The sequence below is a fragment of the Chiloscyllium plagiosum genome, unplaced genomic scaffold (genome assembly GCF_037043375.1).
Source record: "Chiloscyllium plagiosum isolate Xiang-an unplaced genomic scaffold, Cpla_swu_hap1 HiC_scaffold_22, whole genome shotgun sequence".
In the NCBI taxonomy this organism is placed as follows: domain Eukaryota; kingdom Metazoa; phylum Chordata; class Chondrichthyes; order Orectolobiformes; family Hemiscylliidae; genus Chiloscyllium; species Chiloscyllium plagiosum.
In genome coordinates this window covers 11,056,426-11,075,283 of record NW_028270160.1, presented here as the reverse complement: position 1 = coordinate 11,075,283, position 18,858 = coordinate 11,056,426, and the positions used below count along the sequence as shown (strand labels likewise).

Sequence of the window (18,858 nt, the reverse complement as noted above, 5' to 3'; positions counted from 1 at the left end):
AATGGTAAATTCTGGTGAGAGATTGTGTATATTATCAGTTGAATTAGAATTGGAATCCTTACAGTGTACAAACAAGTCCACACTGATCCTCCAAAGAGTATCCCACCCAGAACCATTACCCTACATTTACCCCTGACTAATGCACCTCACCTACACATCCCTGAACATTATGGGCAATTTAGCATGACCAGTTCACCCTGACCTGAACATCTTTGGACTGTGTGAGGAAACTGAAGCACCTAGAGGAAACCCACACAGACACGGGGAGAATGTGCAAACTCCACACAGACGGTCGCCTGAGGCTGGAATCGAACCTGGGATCCTGGCACTGTGAGGCAGCAGTGCTAACCATTGAGCCAACATACTGCCCTCAGTGATTGCGGAGTTTGTCATGTAAGGACTGCTCCATTGGGATAAACAATAAAAGGAAATTGAGAAAAGTCATGGGAGCCCATGAAAGACATTTTATGGCTAGGGCAAGTTTTCACTTTCAGGCTAGGCTTGTGAGTTGCAAGTTCTTTTTCCTCTTGTCTATAAAATCTCATGAAATGAATTTATAGTGACTCTATTAGATTGCCTCTTTGTACCCTTTTGAAATTAGACCGCGTTTCTCTCCCCTTTCATCCCTGTGAATTTTTTTCTGCATCCTCTGCGTAAACTTAGTATCATACATAGCAGGGGCCCACTGAACAATTAGGAGTAAATAACAATATCTGTGCAAATATACATCAAACTGATATATTAAGCAGGTGTTTACTTATAACTGTGAGCACTCATTTCTCTACTTGCGTCTCTAAAGAGACCCAGAGCCTGAGTTTTCAGTGACCATCATTTGATATTGACTGCCATTTTTATTTGGTTTCTTTGAGTCCTTCCTGTATACTGAAAACAAAACTATGGATCACATGCTTGTGTATCACAGGAAGGTGTCCAATGTTTCATTCCTGAAGTGAAAATCAGTGCCTTCAGTTACTACAAATGTTGTACACAGCAATCCTGTGATTTGAATAATCAAAGTTCTGTGGTTGAGATTCCTCCTCCTCCAATGAACCCTAGTGGAATTTCCAATGAAGTTCAGATGGCTGAAAAGCAATTGACCTCAACCCTTGCATGGTCAGCATTCCAGAGGAGAACAAAGAAGATGCTATGAAGACACTGAAGCTCTCCTTGAAGTCTGGCAACATTGACATTAATGATTGAGTGGAGCATGGTTTAAGCCATTCAAAATGGTGAAAACGTCCGCATCAAGTTGCATCACACTTCAGTCCAAATTACTCATTGATGGGCCAGAGAAGTGATAGAAGGGAAGAAAAGGAAGTATGTCCAGCATTTCGGATCATGGTACATCACAGAGTGTCCTGCCCCATATACCCAAAGATCTTCAGATCTGACTCTGCCTGTTCAGTTGCAGGAAAGCCAACGGCTGAAATTTGTGATCCTGAGGATGCCATCCTCAAATTAAGGAATAACCAACAATTATGTGGACTCTTCTGGAGCTGACAAATCCAGTTGACTTTATGTCCCACAAATGCTGGCCAGCATTTTCAACCAAAAATAGAAATTCTGCCTTTGTGAATGTATATAATTTGCAGCTTATTTTTACATGAAGGTGTCACAGCTGAGTGCAATCCATTCCCAACCTAACAGGTGCATTTATTATCATGATCTAGAATGAGAATATTATTTTCTTCACTCCCTACCACAAGGGCACTATGTCCAGTTTTACTTTCATTAAAGCTGAATTTACTGTAGAATTTCTTCGCGAGTTATTGACTGGGTGTTGATGAAGGTTAGTACTGGAACCAATCTTTACTCGGTTCAGTTTTATTGTTATTTATACGTAAATATGATGAGCATACACTACCGAATGCAACCCAACTGCATTTTCTGTAAGAATATTCATAAATGTACTTGTTAGACTGTTAATTTTCCCCTCTCCCTTACATACAGGTGAATGCAAGTAATATGCAATTAACAGTGAGGGTTCTCCCACTCTCAATCTGTATCATCAGTGGAACAACACTGGAGATCCCAGAGAAACAGATCATCCCTGGGATCTTTGCAGAGGTCACAGAAGATTAGAAAGCTCCTGTGAAATTGCTGTCCAGAATTCTTTATCTTGTTTATTTTCATATGCTTTTCATATCTGTAATCTGGATCCTGGCAGGCTGTGGATAAAGGGTCCTGACTTCTGTCAGGGAACCTCTAACTTCACTGCTGAGAAACGCCAAAGACTTGGTGGGCCAGCTGGTTTTTGTCTGCCTTTCAATTTGGTGCTATCTAAAAAAAGTTCTTAGTGAACCAGTCCCCTTTCATCTCCTTTGATCTTCCTCAGGTAGAAAAGTTTGGGGGATTGGTGACAAGTGAGGCTGTTAGAGTACTTGTCCCTTTTTATAATTGGAGATCAGGAACTAACTGCAAAGAATTGTGGACGTAGATTTGTGCTGTGACATGATTTATTAGAACACCCTATCTGGCACTGCTGTACATGATGCACTTTTCAATAGTAAATCATTTTTAGGACTGAATTAAATATGGATAATGAAATGCTTTCGCACAGTCAGCAAATGGATTTGTCTCCTAGCCAGCAATGTTTGATTGTTATCAGCATCTGCAATCCAGAAGGCTCAGGCGTATTGGTGATCAACATCTCTCAAAGAAAATGCCCTGTCTTCTAGTGAAGGTTGAAGCCCATCTCATTTAAAATGCTATTAATAAATGGTGGTTAGAAGGACGGGGCGCACAACACTGTCAGTTCAGCAGTGGTGATCCCATTGAAAGATTCTTTCTTGTTGAGGTTGGTCATTGGATATATATGATTTTACAAGATTGAATGGCACTGAAGCATATATAGTTGTCTGTCAAATACTTGCATATATAACAGAACTGTTTGAAGCAAAATACTGGAGCAGAATTTTGGTAGTTCTTTAAAAATTTCTGCATTCTCCCAGTATTCAGTATTCAATTTTGTGGCGATATGGAGCAAAGCTTCATTTTGACGACAAAACATGGAATACTTTCCTTGGCCTACACATCCTTGTATGTTCTGAGCTGTTGGGGACTGTGGTAGATCCAATGTTCAATGTACAGTAACAACATTAAGCAGATCGTCATAAAAATGCTTATCTTAAATATAAACTAAGTTGATTGGCTTTTCTGGGGAAATGTTGATTGATCTAAAATTTGTTTTCCACTCAGTAGTCATTCATTTAAAAAAAGATCTGTTTGGGTCTTCATAGATGGTTCAACCTCAAATGATATTGAAAATCTCTCTGATTTTCTAGCTTTAAGCAATGTTCCACATTTCATGCTGTATCTCTTTTTAACCCACTAAAGCCAAGTCCACACCCAACCAACCAGTCATTTTGCATTTTGTTGGAGGTTTTTTTTTCTCTTTTTTTTAAATAATGCTTTTGCACAAAAATTGTTTTTAAACAGCTACGCTGAAGAAACTTTTCATTTATTACTTTGCATTTTGTTTCAGATTCAAAATGTAAAAAGAGGGTTTCTTTCCAAGGAGTGATGCCACTTAGTCCCACTCGGTCTGATCTCATAAGACATTAGATAGAATGTCACCCTTTGTTGATATTTTCCTCCATGTGTTTGTTGACCTTGGGAATCTACTCAGCTCTGGGTGCTCAATAGAGTTAATTAGGATAGAAATGCTTTGCTTAGCTGTATTTACTGCTGCTACACGAAACACAATTAATCAAGGCTGTTTTCTCACATATCTGTAGCACGTGATGCAATGAGTACCAAGCATCCAATGCTGAAGACTCGACCTTTGTCACAAGCATCTAGATCATCGAAGGTCAAGGCTAGAAGCTGTGCAGGTGAGAGAAGAATTGTAATTGCAGTCAATTAAGCCCTTCACACTTTGTTGATTAAAGAGACAATTTAATAATCTGACCCACATTTGTCAAAAACAGAGTATAAAGCGAAGTTTATAATCTCTTGGCTCGGGCTGGTGTACTCCCTGCAGTGGGAGTAGCTCGTACTGATCAGACTTTAGTTACAGGCCAGATTAAATAATTACCAGACATGAAATTGTTTCTCTGCTTGTGTGCTAATTTGGACCCACTGAAGAACCCAAATGTATGATCACCCAAAGGCTGATTCCTTCTAGCTTCCCTTGTACCTCTGTCAACCCAAACCTTCAGCAGAGAACCTTTTCTCCAGACTTTAAATAAGCCATGTTGCATGTTTGCACTTGGATGAAATAATATCCCTTTCCTCACAACTAAACTGAAAAGGAATATAAGCAAGAAAAAGTGGTTTTCATTTGAGGCTAAATTAGCCTCCGTGCCATACGCTTAGTAACAAGGGTTAGAATCTCACCCTGGTTCCCACTCTTACTGTTTGATGATTGGATTCTCTTCTCAAGCTTCTCCACCCATTCTCTCTGCATCACATGCTGGCTTGTGTTGTCTTCCTGTTTTATTGATGCTACTAATGCCAGTCGATTTTTGAAATATTCCTCCCATGCTCCTTGACAGCTTCACGTATGCTATCTTACAAATTAGCTGTACTAAAGCCTCTTCCACACTCTGCCATTTTCTACGAATCTGCCCTACAATGCTGCTGCATCCTTTTGCTTTCTAAGCCTATATAGCCCCAATCCTCCTGCTAACCCACTTCAATTTAAAGACCTGTCTACAGCCTGAGTTGTTTGATTTTCCAGGATGCTGTGCCAGCTTGGTCCAAGGGAAGCCGTTCCATCACAGCAGCTTCCTTCTAACCCAGAACTGGTGCCAGTGCCCCAAATGTTCAATAAAGAGGTTGCATTTCTTGCAAAGTGTTTTGCAGCCAATAAAATGCTTTCTTAATGAGGTCACTGTTGTATTGACAGTAAATTGGGCAGCCAGTTTGCCCACAGCAAGATCCCAAGTCATGTGATGATGATCAACCTATTTGCTCTTCTGTGACATAAATTGAGAACTAAACATTGGTCAGGAAACTGGTGAAACTGAAGCCCCTTCCTCCCAATCTTTTAGCCACAAATTTAACGCCTTGATTTATTTACCCTCTGCTAGTTTGTAAATTGCTCAGGTAGTAATCCCAAGATTATTACCTTGGAGGTTTTGCTTTATAAATTTACTTCCTCACTATTCAAATTCTTTCAGTAGAACCTCCTTTCTAGAAACTAATGAGGGGAGCACTGGAATTTTTGTTTACAATTTCAAACATTTGCAATTTTTACTTCGTAGAGGCATATATTTCTGTACACAGTGACACCAAGTGACTTGGAGTAGAAGTGAAATAAACTGTATACAGTCTTAGCAGTGACACCTAGTGATAGGTAGCAACAGTGCTAAAAATATCTGCATTCAAAAATGCAGAGAACCCTTTGATAACCTCCCTGACAATCATATTCTGTCACTTCTCAAGGGGCGCTTGTCACAGAGATGGGCAGTGTCTGTTGCAAAACATACTACTAATTTGATTGAATTATTTATTGTTGTTGCATGTACTAGGATGCAGTGAAGTGTTGTTTGCAGGTTGATCAACATGGATCCTGAAAACAGGAACAAATAATTGGATATTAGAGTTAAAGCTGTGCCAACTGTTGTTTGTTTAAGTGCAGTCAGTGGTAAAGCTGTCATTGAAAGTCAGCATGAAACATTCACTGATAATTATGCTAAAATTTCCATTGCCGGTCTTCCCCAAATTTCTATACTGAAATGTATTCAATAAAGAAGGAAGTTACATTTCTTGCTTTGTGAACTTAGGACATTCCAAAGCATTTTTTAATCAATAACATGCACTTGTAATGTAGTCACTTGCAAGGTCAGGAAATAGGGCAGGCAGTTTGCCCACACCAAGATCCCAAGGTCACCTAATGATGACCATGTCTATCTGTTCTTCTATGATGTTGGTTGAGGGCTAAACATTGGTCAGGAAAACCAAACTTCTTTTTTTTTCCCAAAATAGTGCCATTGAGTGTTTTCTATCTACTTGGGAGAGCAAAAGATGTCAGTTGATTGTTTCATCGCATGTGTTGTACCTCCAACAGTACTGCAGTCCCTCAGCAGCGGACTGTGTGTTAATCTAGATTTTGTTAAAATCTGCAAAGTGGGGCATGGCCCACTCATATCTGAATCAGACATGGCTAGTGTATTACTAGGTGCTGTGTGTGAACTTTGACCAGTCAGTAGTGCAATAATACCTTACTTATCTTTCAATCAGATTAGTCCTGTATCTAAACATAAGGAAGGTTTTGTGGAGCCGAAGCCTCACTGACGCTGTACGTTTGCAGTTCACTAATGCACCTCTCTTTGCCTGAACCTGAGCAGAACTAGACATTCACAACAGGATCACTTGAACAATAGGTTAACATTTCTGATAGGATCTTGCCTTTTAAAGAATGTCAGTAGATTAGTTGCACATTTCTTACATGATGCTTCATTTTGGATTTGCAGCATTTGTAGTTTTCTTTTTGTTGAAGAAAAACTGATGTTTAACAGCTAAACAGAATAGATTTCTAATCAAGATAACTGTACTTTTTAAGCCACAATCAAAATTGTAATTCTATCGTTCTATTGGATGGGTCTTGTAATTACAATCCTGGCATTGAGAGGTATATAGAACTGCGTGCTAGAACTGAAATGCAACAGCTGACCCTGAAAGACAGGTAGCTTACATGTTGCTAGGCATCAGGAGTTGAATTATTTCTCCACAGTTCCCTTGCTTCCAAATCACCTGCTCATATTTAGTGAGACATTCATAAATAAATGTTGAATTCTTTAACTAAAATGCTAGCTGCCATGATAAACCCTTGCCTTTAATGAAGAACTTACATTGCTACCCGATTAGTTATTCATGTTGCCAATTCTATTTTTCTAAATGTTCTTGTGTGGATGCATTGACATGTCTTTGATTATTGCCAATCTCAGTTGTCCCGAAGAGGTGATGGTGAGCTTCTCTGAACTCTTCCAATCCTTTGCACTCGCAGATTGTTTTGGTAGTGAAGTCCAGCGAGGATGAAAGAATGCCAAATTATGCCCACACCAGGATAGTGAGAGATTTGGAATTGATGGTATGCCTGGGATATCACTGTCTTGCAGTTCTTAGTTGGTTGAAGTCACATGGCTAGGATTTACTCTCGAGGCTTTGAGATACTGCAGTGCATCCTCTAGATAATAAATGCATAAAGTAGCAGAGTGAACAGTTGTGGAGGAGGATATTGAATCCTGCACTAATGCAGACTACAGCAGAAAATAACAATTAGCAATTGATGATAATGCCTCATTAGAACTGCTGGTTGAATGTGACATTAAATTTTAAATCGTTCACCACATCCCACTCATAGTTGTGCATGCTACAGTCTGGTCCATTAGAGTTTTATTTGAGTATGTGGATTTGCAGATAGATGCTACAGTCTGGTATTATTTGTGGCTGATTTTTGAGAAAAGAAATGCTGCAATGTTTCTATGATTCGTTGATCAAAAGTTTCTCATTTGGCAGCTTGCATCCAGTTACATGAATAATGTCTGGCAGATGTATTTATCAGAGGAAAGATGAAGATAATGTTGCATGTGCCTGTGTATGAGGAAATAGCAGAGGCATTGGTTGAGATCTTTCAAGAGTCACTGGAGTCAGGAAAGGTCCCGGATGATTGGAAGATGGCTGTTGTAACCCCCTTGTTCAAGAAAGGATCAAGGCAAAAGATGGAAAATTATAGGCCAATCAGCTTAACCCCGGTTGTTGGTAAAATTCTAGAATCCATCATTAAGAATGAGGTTTCTAAATTCTTGGAAGAGCAGAGTCTGATTAGAACAAGTCAACATGGATTTAGTAAAGGGAGGTCATGCCTGACAAACCTGTTGGAATTTTTTGAAGAGGTAACAAGTAGGTTAGACCAGGGAAACCCAGTGGATGTGGTCTATCTAGACTTTCAAAAGGCCTTTGATAAGGTGCCACACGGGAGGCTGCTGAGCAAGGTGAGGGCCCATGGTGTTCGAGGTGAGCTGCTGGGATGGATTGAGGATTGGCTGTCTAACAGAAGGCAGAGAGTTGGGATAAAAGGTTCTTTTTCAGAATGGCAGCCGGTGACGAGCGGTGTCCCGCAGGGTTCGGTGCTGGGGCCACAGCTGTTCGCATTATATATTAACGATTTGGATGAGGGAACCGGGGGCATTCTCGCGAAGTTTGCCGATGATACGAAGTTAGGTGGACAGGCAGGTAGTACTGAGGAAGTGGGGAGGCTGCAGAAGGATCTTGACAGGTTGGGAGAGTGGTCCAGGAAATGGCTGATGGAATTTAACGTGAGCAAGTGCGAGGTCTTGCACTTTGGCAAAAAGAATAAAAGCATAGACTACTTTCTAAATGGTGAGAAAATTAATAAAGCCAAAGCACAAAGGGATCTGGGAGTGCTAGTCCAGGATTCTCTAAAGGTAAACATGCAGGTTGAGTCCGTGATTAAGAAAGCGAATGCAATGTTGTCTCTTATCTCAAGAGGGTTGGAATATAAAGCAGAGATGTACTACTAAGACTTTATAAAGCTCTGGTTAGGCCCCATTTGGAGTACTGTGTCCAGTTTTGGTCCCCACACCTCAGGAAGGACATACTGGCACTGGAACGTGTCCAGCGGAGATTCACACGGATGATCCCTGGAATGACAGGTCTAACATATGAGGAACGGCTGAGGATACTGGGATTGTATTCGTTGGAGTTTAGAAGATTAAGGGGAGACTTAATAGAGACGTACAAAATAATACATGGCTTGGAAAAGGTGGATGCTAGGAAATTGTTTCAGTTAAACGAGGAGATTAGGACCCGTGGACACAGCCTTAGAATTAGAGGGGGTCATTTCAGAACAGAAATGCGGAGGCATTTCTTCAGCCAGAGAGTGGTGGGCCTGTGGAATTCATTGCCACGGAGTGCAGTGGAAGCCGGGACGCTAAATGTCTTCAAGGCCGAGATTGATAGATTCTTGTTGTCTCGAGGAATTAAGGGCTACGGGGAGAACGCTGGTAAGTGGAGCTGAAATGCGCATCAGCCATGATTGAATGGCGGAGTGGACTTGATGGGCCGAATGGCCTTACTTCCACTCCTATGTCTTATGGTCTTATGGTCTTCCACCTTTCTCAGAAACCCTAAAAAAAAACTCAATGAGGCAAGCTTTCATAGACCATATGATACAAGACATCAAGTGGGCAAAACTATAATTTAAAAAGCAATGACAGCAAAAATAAATATACAAGGATAATACTTGTGCTTCTTCAAATGCATGTTAGTGTATTAACGTGACATATTTAGTGACCTCTCAGCAATAAAATATTGCTTTGCTACAATGAGATTAAGATTGCATTTTCCAAACTAATTCTCTTGCAGCTTTTATGAAGTGATGTATTTTTAAAAAGTCATTGAAAAGGAATGTAATTGTTTTAATGTGTTCATAATTGATGTGTGTGTGATATTAAATGCACTGTTATCTATGAAGTTACTGTTTGTTCCCATCAATATGCTGCTTCGGTTGCTAGCCGGAGAAACATGCATCTGGCTCATCAGATTCTCAGTGTGACATATGGTTTGTTTTTCTTTAAAACAATAAATATGTCTTTAATTTCCCACCACATGTTTGTTTAGAATTTCTCTTACCTGCAAAGGAACGCCCTCAGACAAGTGCCATGCTCGCTAGAAGGTTGGTCATTGGAGCACTTGGTGTGAGAAGCAATCAAACCAAAGCAGAGCGAGAAGCTGAACGTAAAAAGCTGAAGGAAGCAAGGGGTAGGTAGACCCTCCACTATACATTAGATCAGTTGCAGTGTTGAATTGTTTTACACAAACCTGACGATTTCTCTATCATTTACATAAATCTATCCTCTTCACCTAATCTTGTCCCCTTCAATCTTGCGAACCATGTTTCCTTTGAGCTGGTGCTTTATTCCGTCTTGTGATCAAAAAGGTTATTACATTATAAGTGTTGGTATTTTTAAAATCATTCATCTTTTTGTGTCCTGTTCAATGGCTGTCTGTGAATTACTGTCTTGTGAATACAATGACAGATATTCCATGCCTTCAGTATAATATACGTAGGGATGTTAGAATTTAGCATAAGACCTATCACTACTGCATAACAAGATTACAGATTTTATTTACCAGAGAAAGACCTTTGCCAAATGTTAGATTTTGTTTTTGTACTTAATCTTCCTGTCCTATAAAGCACAGGTGTTCAGTCAAAATAATGTTGTCACAAGGTAGACATCTCATATTAATGGAATAGAGCAGAGTTCCAAGAGTGAAACTTGAGAATGCAAAAATAAATCCTGTACAACATGGTCAAATAGTAACAGTATTCACTGTCTGGTCCTACTTACAAAGAATAGCCAGTTGGACAAGTCACTAGATCTCTGGTCCAACCCAGAGAACTGGAGATATACTATGTCAGTCAGCATTTGAAAAGATATAACATGATAGATTGTTGCTTCCTTGCCCCCCTGTATCAATGGCCATATCTTTAGTTGTCAGAACCTTAGAGCCATAGAGATGTACAGCACGAAAACAGATCCTTCGGTCCAACTTGTCCATGCCGACCAGATATCCCAACCTAATCTAGTCCCATTGTCCAACACTTGGCCTATATCCCTCTAAACCCTTCCTATTCAAATACCCAACCCAGATGCCTTTTAAATGTTGCAGTTGCACTAGCTTCCACCACTTCCCCTGGCAGCTCATTCCATACACTCACCACCGTCTGTGTGAAAAAAGGTGCCCCTTAGGTCCCTTTTATATCTTTCCCCTCTCACCCTAAACCTGTGCACTCTACTTCTGGACTCCCCCACCCCAGGGAAAAGACTTTGTCTATTTATCCTATCCATGCCCCTCATGATTTTAGAAACCTCTATGAGGTCACCCCTCAGCCTCCGACGCTCCAGGGAAAACAGCCCCAGCCTATTCAGCCTCTCCCTATATCTCAAATCCTCCAACCCTGACAGCATTCTTGTAAGTCTTTTTTGAACCCTTTCAAATTTCACAACATCTTTCCGATAGGAAGGAGACCAGAATTGCACGCAATATTCCAAAAGTGGCCTAACCAACGTCCTATACAGCCGTAATATGATCTCCCAACTCCTGTACTCAATACTCTGACCAATTAAGGAAATAATTCCAAGTGTCATCTTCACTATCCTATCTACCTGAGACTTTACTTTCAAGGAGCTATGAACCTGCACTCCAAGGTCTCTTTGTTCAGCAACACTCCCTAGGAACATACCATTAAGTGTATAAGTCCTGGTAAGATTTGCTTTCCCAAAATGCAGCACCTCGCATTCATCTGAATTAAACTCCATCCGCCACTCCTCAACCCATTGGCCCATCTGATCCCGTTGTAATCTGAGGTAACCCTCTTCGCTGTCCTCCAACTTTGGTGTCATCTGCCTGGGCCTTAAGCAGTGAAATTCCTTTCCTAATCCTCTCCGCTGTTCACTTTAAAGGCGTTCCATGAAATTAGCCTGTTTGACCAAGCTTTTTGGCACTGCTCCTGTGGCTCAATGTCAAATTTTATTTGATGATAAGCCTGCAAAGCAGCTTAGACCATTTCTACAATATTAAAGACACTCTAAATACAGTTGATGATGTTTGAAATCTTTTTTCATAAATGGGATAGAGAAGTTGATCCTTATTCGGACAGACCCAAATCAGGTAGAAAGAGAAAGACAGAGGGGAGCCCACTTCAATTTCAGAATATAAAATATCACCGAGGGTGCTGTGCAGTAATAAAGAAAAGGCTAGCTGGTAATTTTGGCTAGAATGTTCACCACACGTAATCATACTTTGCCGCACTTGTACAGACCCTATGAAACGATCTGACTATGAAACAAACTATGAAAAAAATACTGACAGTTGGATGTTGGTGACCAAACCAGTCTAATCAGTGTTTGAAACGCAAGACAACAGGAAGCAGAGTAGGAGAAGCATTTTCTTTCATTGTAAATGTTTATCTTTTTTTCTCACCCATCCAAAAACATACAGACTTTCCTAATAACCTTGGCCCATTGAATCTACTTTTTCATAACCACCTCAGCAGAGTCAGTGAGATATGGTACAGTCTCACACCAGTGACTTAGCAGAAATCAGCAGTACCAGTGCAATTCAAGGATTAAAACTAAGTAAAACCTGGATCATTTTGCTTGAGAGCTAAACTCCGTAATGTTCATTCCTTTAACCATCTCACGTTTAAGTGAAATCCCATTGTTTATATTTCCCTGACGTTGGCACCCTGTAACTACAGCAGTGTACCGTGCTGCATTTCTTACTGCTGATCTGAGCACGTAAAATGGGCAAAATGGCTGCCCAGTGTATTGCACTGTTTGTGATTTAATCCTTCAATAGAGGTGTAGACGTATGAACTCCATGTCTCTTTCAGCTATTGCAGTCCACCCTATCATCCCCAAGTGTAGGAAGGAAGGGGCAATTGTCCTCAGCAATTGCATTGCCAAAGTGATCTTGAGTATTCAGAAGTACTTCCCCATCTCACAGCTCATGTAATTATTTTTGAGGTTTGCTGTATTGTCTAAAGACCTCTTGTGAATGTTCATGTCGTTACTGTCTTATTATATAGCAATAGAAGCAATTCTGCATACAAATTTCAGTGCTGATAACTAATGACAAAAATCAAGTCTTTTTGATAAAAATAATTGATTTCATGTTTATTGGGCTAGGTTTTAATTCACCTGATATAGAGTGTATGATGTACACGGGCTTCCATACAAAATGACGCATCTGTATTCTATGTGCATACGGACACACTTGAGCTAATTTATAACCTTTATATCAAAACCATCAGAAATTTTCAATCAAATTGTCAAAGGCAAAATAAATACTTACAAGGTTTCCCTCAACTCCTGTCCTGCTGCTCAAATTTGTGTCCTTGCTGTTTCACAAGAATGCATAAGTCTGGAGTACAAATTGTTTGTAACATTCTTTTTCTTATATAAAGATCAGTAGAGCATTCATTTTGATTCAGAGACAGTAGAGGTTAGTAATTTATTTTAAAAGGAAGATATGCCTTGCTGAAAGCAAATAAAGCAGTTCCAGATGGAATACACCCAAGAGTACTCAAAGCAGCATGGTGGCACAGTGGTTAGCACTGCTGCCTCACAGCGCCAGGGACCTAGGTTCGATTCCACCCTCGGACAACTGCCTGTGTGGAATTTGCACGTTCTCCCCGGGTCTGCATGGGTTTCCTCCGGGTGCTCCGGTTTCCTCCCACAGTCCAAAAATGTGCAGGTTAGGTGAATTGGCCATGCTAAATTGCCGTAGTGTTAGGTGAAGGGGTAAAAGTGGGGGAATGGGTTCGGTGTGGACTTGTTGGACCGAAGGGCCTGTTTCCACACTAAGTAATCTAATCTAATCTAATCCAAATGAGAATCATAACATGGGATACTGTGATGCGATTGTTTTATAGCTGATTCGGCTTGGAAATAGTATTGTCATTGATTCCGGTGTTTAAGACAGGTTAAATGGATGACCTCAAGAACTGTGTGCTCGGTACTTTGGGAATCCATACGATGGAGAAGGAAAGATCGGAGTCTGTTAAAATGACTCAGCTCTCAGAAGCAATAATAATTCTACGATTTTAAGAGAGCCCAAATATTTGGCGTTGGTAGTGGGTCTAATGATGTGTTTTGATGTTAAATCCTTTGATCTTGTGATAAAGACGTACAGTATATAATTAACATTTGCCGAAGGCGTAAATTAGGTGTATGATTTCAGGTAATTTTTTTGTTAAAAGGAGGTCGAATGTCATTTTAGACAGTCAACTAAAGTCATCATTTCCACGAAGGCATGTGACTAAAGTGCCTAACAGGATTCCTCTGGTATCATTTGGTTTGTTTCTGAAGTTGAACTTCTATGAAATATAGAGAAAAACAGACCAAAGTGCAATAATGGTTGAGTTTGGCTCAAAAAATCAAATTTTTCAGTTCAGAAGAACTGTTTTCTAACAGTAGAAAGGTAATTAGTTTATAAAGTCTGCAAGCTGTGAAAGACTTTGTGTAGAAGTTTTCAACCTGTCAGAACTGAAACGAGGGTTAGGCTATCAGTATTGGCAAGAGTCAGTTAAATAAGAAATTAAAGATTTAAGATAGGTGTTATATTTCACAGGGATGAGTATCTCTAAATGAAACTGCTGGGAATAAAAAGGTTGAAACATTGTTTTTGCTGCTTACATTAAGAACTTTCTAAATTCATATATATAAAATAGTTCTGTTTATGTTGTTTTTATACAATTATCTTGTGTTCTTTTGTTAAGAACATTGGTGGTCTCATGTGTGACTGACAGTGATCACCACAGTAACCAACTGGAGAAAAATTAGATTTATGATCTGTCAAGCCAGGTTATACTGTGTGCTAACCTGTCCAGTGTTGCCATCAGCTTGCATCATAACACTCCAAAAAGCATTTGATACTATCTTCAACAAGAAGATGGTCAACCTACTGAAAGCTCATAGTGGGTAGAGGGAAAATAAGCAACTGATTTGGGGAAGAAAAATAAATGAGCAGTAGTCTTTAGCAATAGTTCTAGTAGTATTGGTGGCATCTTTAGGGAATTGATCCTGTTAAAAGCTTTCAGGGTTTGCTCTAATTAAAATGAGTAAATGTACCAAAGCATTTAAAGAATGTTTTAGTGGTAGTGATGAAACTCAAATAGAATGAACTGGGTGAATGATGAAACTGCAAATGAGACTGAGGTCTTCTAAAGTGTCGGTAGAGAGATGATAATTGGAAGCAGAGGAATCCAAATACTGGCACAGTCCTTGGTGTATTCAAAAGGGAAGGCAGCTTTGGCTGGGAAAAGGGACTTGATAGTCTGGTCAAAATAAATGCTAGAAACTGGTTGCAAAGGGAGAAAATTATAGAAGTAGATGGTGCACAAGCATCCAAACGATTGTGTGCTTCATAACAAGGTTTAAGACAAGGGCTGAGGGAGTAAATTAGACAAAATAAATGATTTAAAGGACTGCAAATGAGAATAGAAGAAACTGGAATAATTAGAATAGCAGTGGAAAACATTGACACTCAAACAATGTTTGACACTCAAATAGCGATGAAGCATCTTGGATGGATAATGAAATAATAACTAACTAGCCACTAAAAGAAGGTAGCTATTAAGCACGCACATTAAAGGTGAGGATGCCAAAAGGAGTACAAAATGGTTATTTAAGGAATCAACAAAGCAATTAAGATGATAAAGAGAAACAATAACCTAAAATTATCAAGGAATATATGAAATAGTCAAACATTCTGCGAAAATGCAAAAAAGCAGATAGGGCTACAAATGATAAACTTCCAGTTAATGAGAATAAAATTCCAGAAATATTAAACATTCATCAGAGACACTAATGTGGTGGGCTGATCCTAGAAGAAATGAGCAGGCTATAATAATGTATAAAATAAAAAGGAGGGGTGATATTTTATAAATTTATCAAACTCCAAGATGATAAAAACCCAGTCCAAGTTCAAAAATATAAAAGAAAACAAAATCCAGATGCTTGGCATCCACACATGTTAAAATAAATTACATAAAAGCAAAGTGCTATTATGTATACAACAAAAATAATAGTAAAGGGAATTCAATTCCATAACAATATCCTGAAATTGTGGACAGCTGGGGGAATAGAATGAAGTCTTTACAGGAAGCCAGATTTGAAAATGTAAACATGAAGTAACTGGGCATGTTCTTGGGTTTGTACTGGATATCAGTGGCCAGCCTATCACCAAAGATGGAAGCAGAGGTCAAGAAAGAGAAGAGTCAGAGATGGACCAAGTGAAAGTGAGAGCAGGGTGGAAATTGGAAAGAAAATTGATAAATGTTTCCAATTCTGAATGATGTCATTGTTATGTTTCAACCAAGAGTTGGTTGTTCCAACCCAAGTTGGATTGGAACAAGGAATGTTCCACATGCCCCATAAAGAAACAGGGATAACAGACCTATGCGGGTACCCTTTTCTGAAGAAAGGTGAATTACAGGAAAAGTAGTTCAAAGTGAGGACAAGCCATTCAGCCTTTTGGACCTACTCCACCATTCACTGCAGTTATGGTAGATATGATTGTAATCTCACGTCCATATTCCCATTTACCCTGATAATCTTTGACCGCTTGATACAAGAATCTACCCATCTCTGCATTAAAAATATTCAAGAACTCTGCTCCACCTTTTCAAGAAGAGAGTCCGCTCTGAAATGCGTCCAACATATTTACTTGCTTCCTTAAATAAGGTGACGAATGCTGTGGACAGTACTCCAGATGCAGTCTCACCATTGCCCTGTATAACTGAAGCATAACCTCCCAACTTCTTACAGTATTCCATTCACTTTGTGATTAATGGCAACATGCTGTTAGATTTCTTAATTACTTGCTGTACCTTCATATTAACCCTCTGTGATTCATGCTGTGGGACACCTAGATTCCTTTGCATCCCGGAGCTGTGCAGTGTCTCTCCATTTAGATCATTTGTTTCTATTTTACTACAAAAATGGACAAATTCACATTTTTTGCACACTATATTCCATTGGTCCACTCACTGATCTGTTTTGTGACCTCCTTATGTCCTCAACATAAATTACTTTCCTTCCTAATTTTGTGTCATCAGACATGAAAACTGTAGCTTCTGTCCCTCTTTATCCAAGTCATTGATGTAAGTTATAAACAGTTGAAGTTCCAGCACCTTTCTTTGTGACACACCACTCATTGCATCATACTAAGATGGATAAGACCCATCAACATCAATTCTTTGCTTCCTGTAGCTAACCCAGCTCTGTCTCAATACACTACCCACAACACCATGAGCTTTTATTTTGCACATTCACCTCTGATATGACTGCTTCCTGGGAATCTAAATACAGCAAATCAATAAGTTTTGCTTTATCCACAGCAGGTGTTATTTCAAAGAACTTCGATTGAATGGTCAAACGTGATTTCCCTTGATCAAACCACAATGTCTCTGCCTGAATACATTGAGCTTGTCCACATTCTTGCTATAACATTTTTAATAGCTTTTAACATTTTCCTGAAGACAGACGTGTAGTTAACTATCCTGTAGTTTTCCGTTTTTTTCTCTCCCTCTCTTTTTGAGTAAAGGAGTTAAATTTGCTATCTTCTAATCTAATGGAACCATTCCCAGTCAAAACCAATGCATCAACTCGTCACTTCGTTTAAAGCCCCAATACAAAGTTCATCAGGACCAAAGCACTGGTCAGCCTGTAACTCCAATTTGCTCAATACTGTCTAGATTCGATTTTATTGTCATGTGTACTCAAGTACAAGAGAACAGGAGTACAATGAAAAGTATAGAGAGCCACCATTCTCCGGTGCCATCTTAGAATGCAATTGTTAGAATTGAAAATGAGCTAAAATTTAAAAAAAAAACAAAAGGAAAAGATTATGTCCAGATCACCCTTGCCATTGCTGCCATGAGTCTTGAGCCTAGCTCACCAATATCACCTGCACAGGACTCACCAACACAGTAGTCCCACTGTAGCTGCCACTTCACCACCAATGCCATCACTTTGGGTCCTGTGTCTTGCCACTACCTGTGCCAGACTCACCAACGTCAGAGTTGCACCATCATCCATTCCTGAGCCCACCTTGCTGATGCCATCTTGGAATCATTTAGAGTATAGAGCTCACAACCTCCTGAACAAATGCAAGAGTGAATCAGCGCTGCAGTCACTGCCGGTGCCACTACCATCATCTCCAGTTCTGCGCACTAATGTTTAAGTCCCCACGTTCCGGCGTTGTCTCTTACCGTTGGGCCCACTCTCTTCCCACACAGCCAATGCTGCTGGTTCCACCGCAGCTAAACTCCCCAAAGGCAAAAGGTATGAAAGGACTGTAGAGAAAAGAAAAGTAGACAGAAAAGAAGGGAAGTAAAAGAAGAAAAATGGACGGAAGAATGCAGTGGACGAGCAGGAGCCTGAAGGCTACTACTCCGCCACCATCTTGGATTGGTTCACAATGGTCCACATTACTTCTCTGGTAACTATGATGTACTGGAGATCTTCCCTCCCTTTGTTTACTGATTGATAGCTGCCTTTTGGATGTCGTTTGTATCCTTTACAATGAAAACTTGCAAAATCAATTCATCTACCGTTTCCTTATTTTCTATTATTAAATCTCCAATCTCACTTTGAGTTCCTAAAGGTATATAAAAACAACCTGTGTTTATATTTCTGGCTAGTTCTAACTCACCTGCATTTCTTTGAATAGTACCATGAGATGTTTTGCATCCATCTTGGTTGACTGTTGGGGCTGCGGTTTAACATCTCCTCTGAAAAATGGCACTGAGTTACATTCACACTCCACAAGTTTCAGGCAATGACTGTCTGTAATGAGACAATGCATTCATCCTTTCTTCACATTCAATGAAATTGCCATCGCAGGATCCCATATCAGCATTCAAGGGGTTATCGTTGACCAGAAACTGAACTACAGTAGGCATTTAAATTGTGTGCCTACAGCAGTAGTTCAGAGGTTGGGAATTGAACAGTGAGAAACTCACTTCCTGTCTCTCCAGTACTTGTCAATTTTCTATAAGGCATAGTAATGGAATGCTTCGTACTGGCCTGGCTGAGTGCATCTTTTGCATTTTCCATTATAGCATCCAAAGGAAAGAAGCCTGTATGATTGGCATGCCATCCATTCACCACGGTGACAGCAGTGTGTTCCATCTGCAAGATTCACTGCAGTAATTCACCTGTGCTCCTTTGAGAGCACCTTCCAAACCTTCAACCATCTAGAAGGAATAGTGCAAAAGATGCATAAGAACAGCATGACCTGCAAGTTCTCCTTTAAGCCATGCATGGTCAAAGTTAGAAATATATTGCTGTTTCTTCAGTAGCCCTGGGTTAATATCTG

General features: G+C 39.8%; 1 protein-coding gene across 1 annotated transcript in view; it reads left to right on the top strand.

Moving 5' to 3' along the window:
• The window catches only part of r3hcc1l (R3H domain and coiled-coil containing 1-like), a 178,447-nt gene that overhangs the window by 144,791 nt on the left and 14,798 nt on the right, over positions 1–18,858 (top strand). The window contains exons 5-6 of the mRNA XM_087998750.1: positions 3,738–3,833; positions 9,589–9,729. Of these exons, the coding sequence (XP_087854876.1) occupies positions 3,738–3,833; positions 9,589–9,729 (237 nt within the window). The remainder of the gene's footprint in view (positions 1–3,737; positions 3,834–9,588; positions 9,730–18,858) is intronic.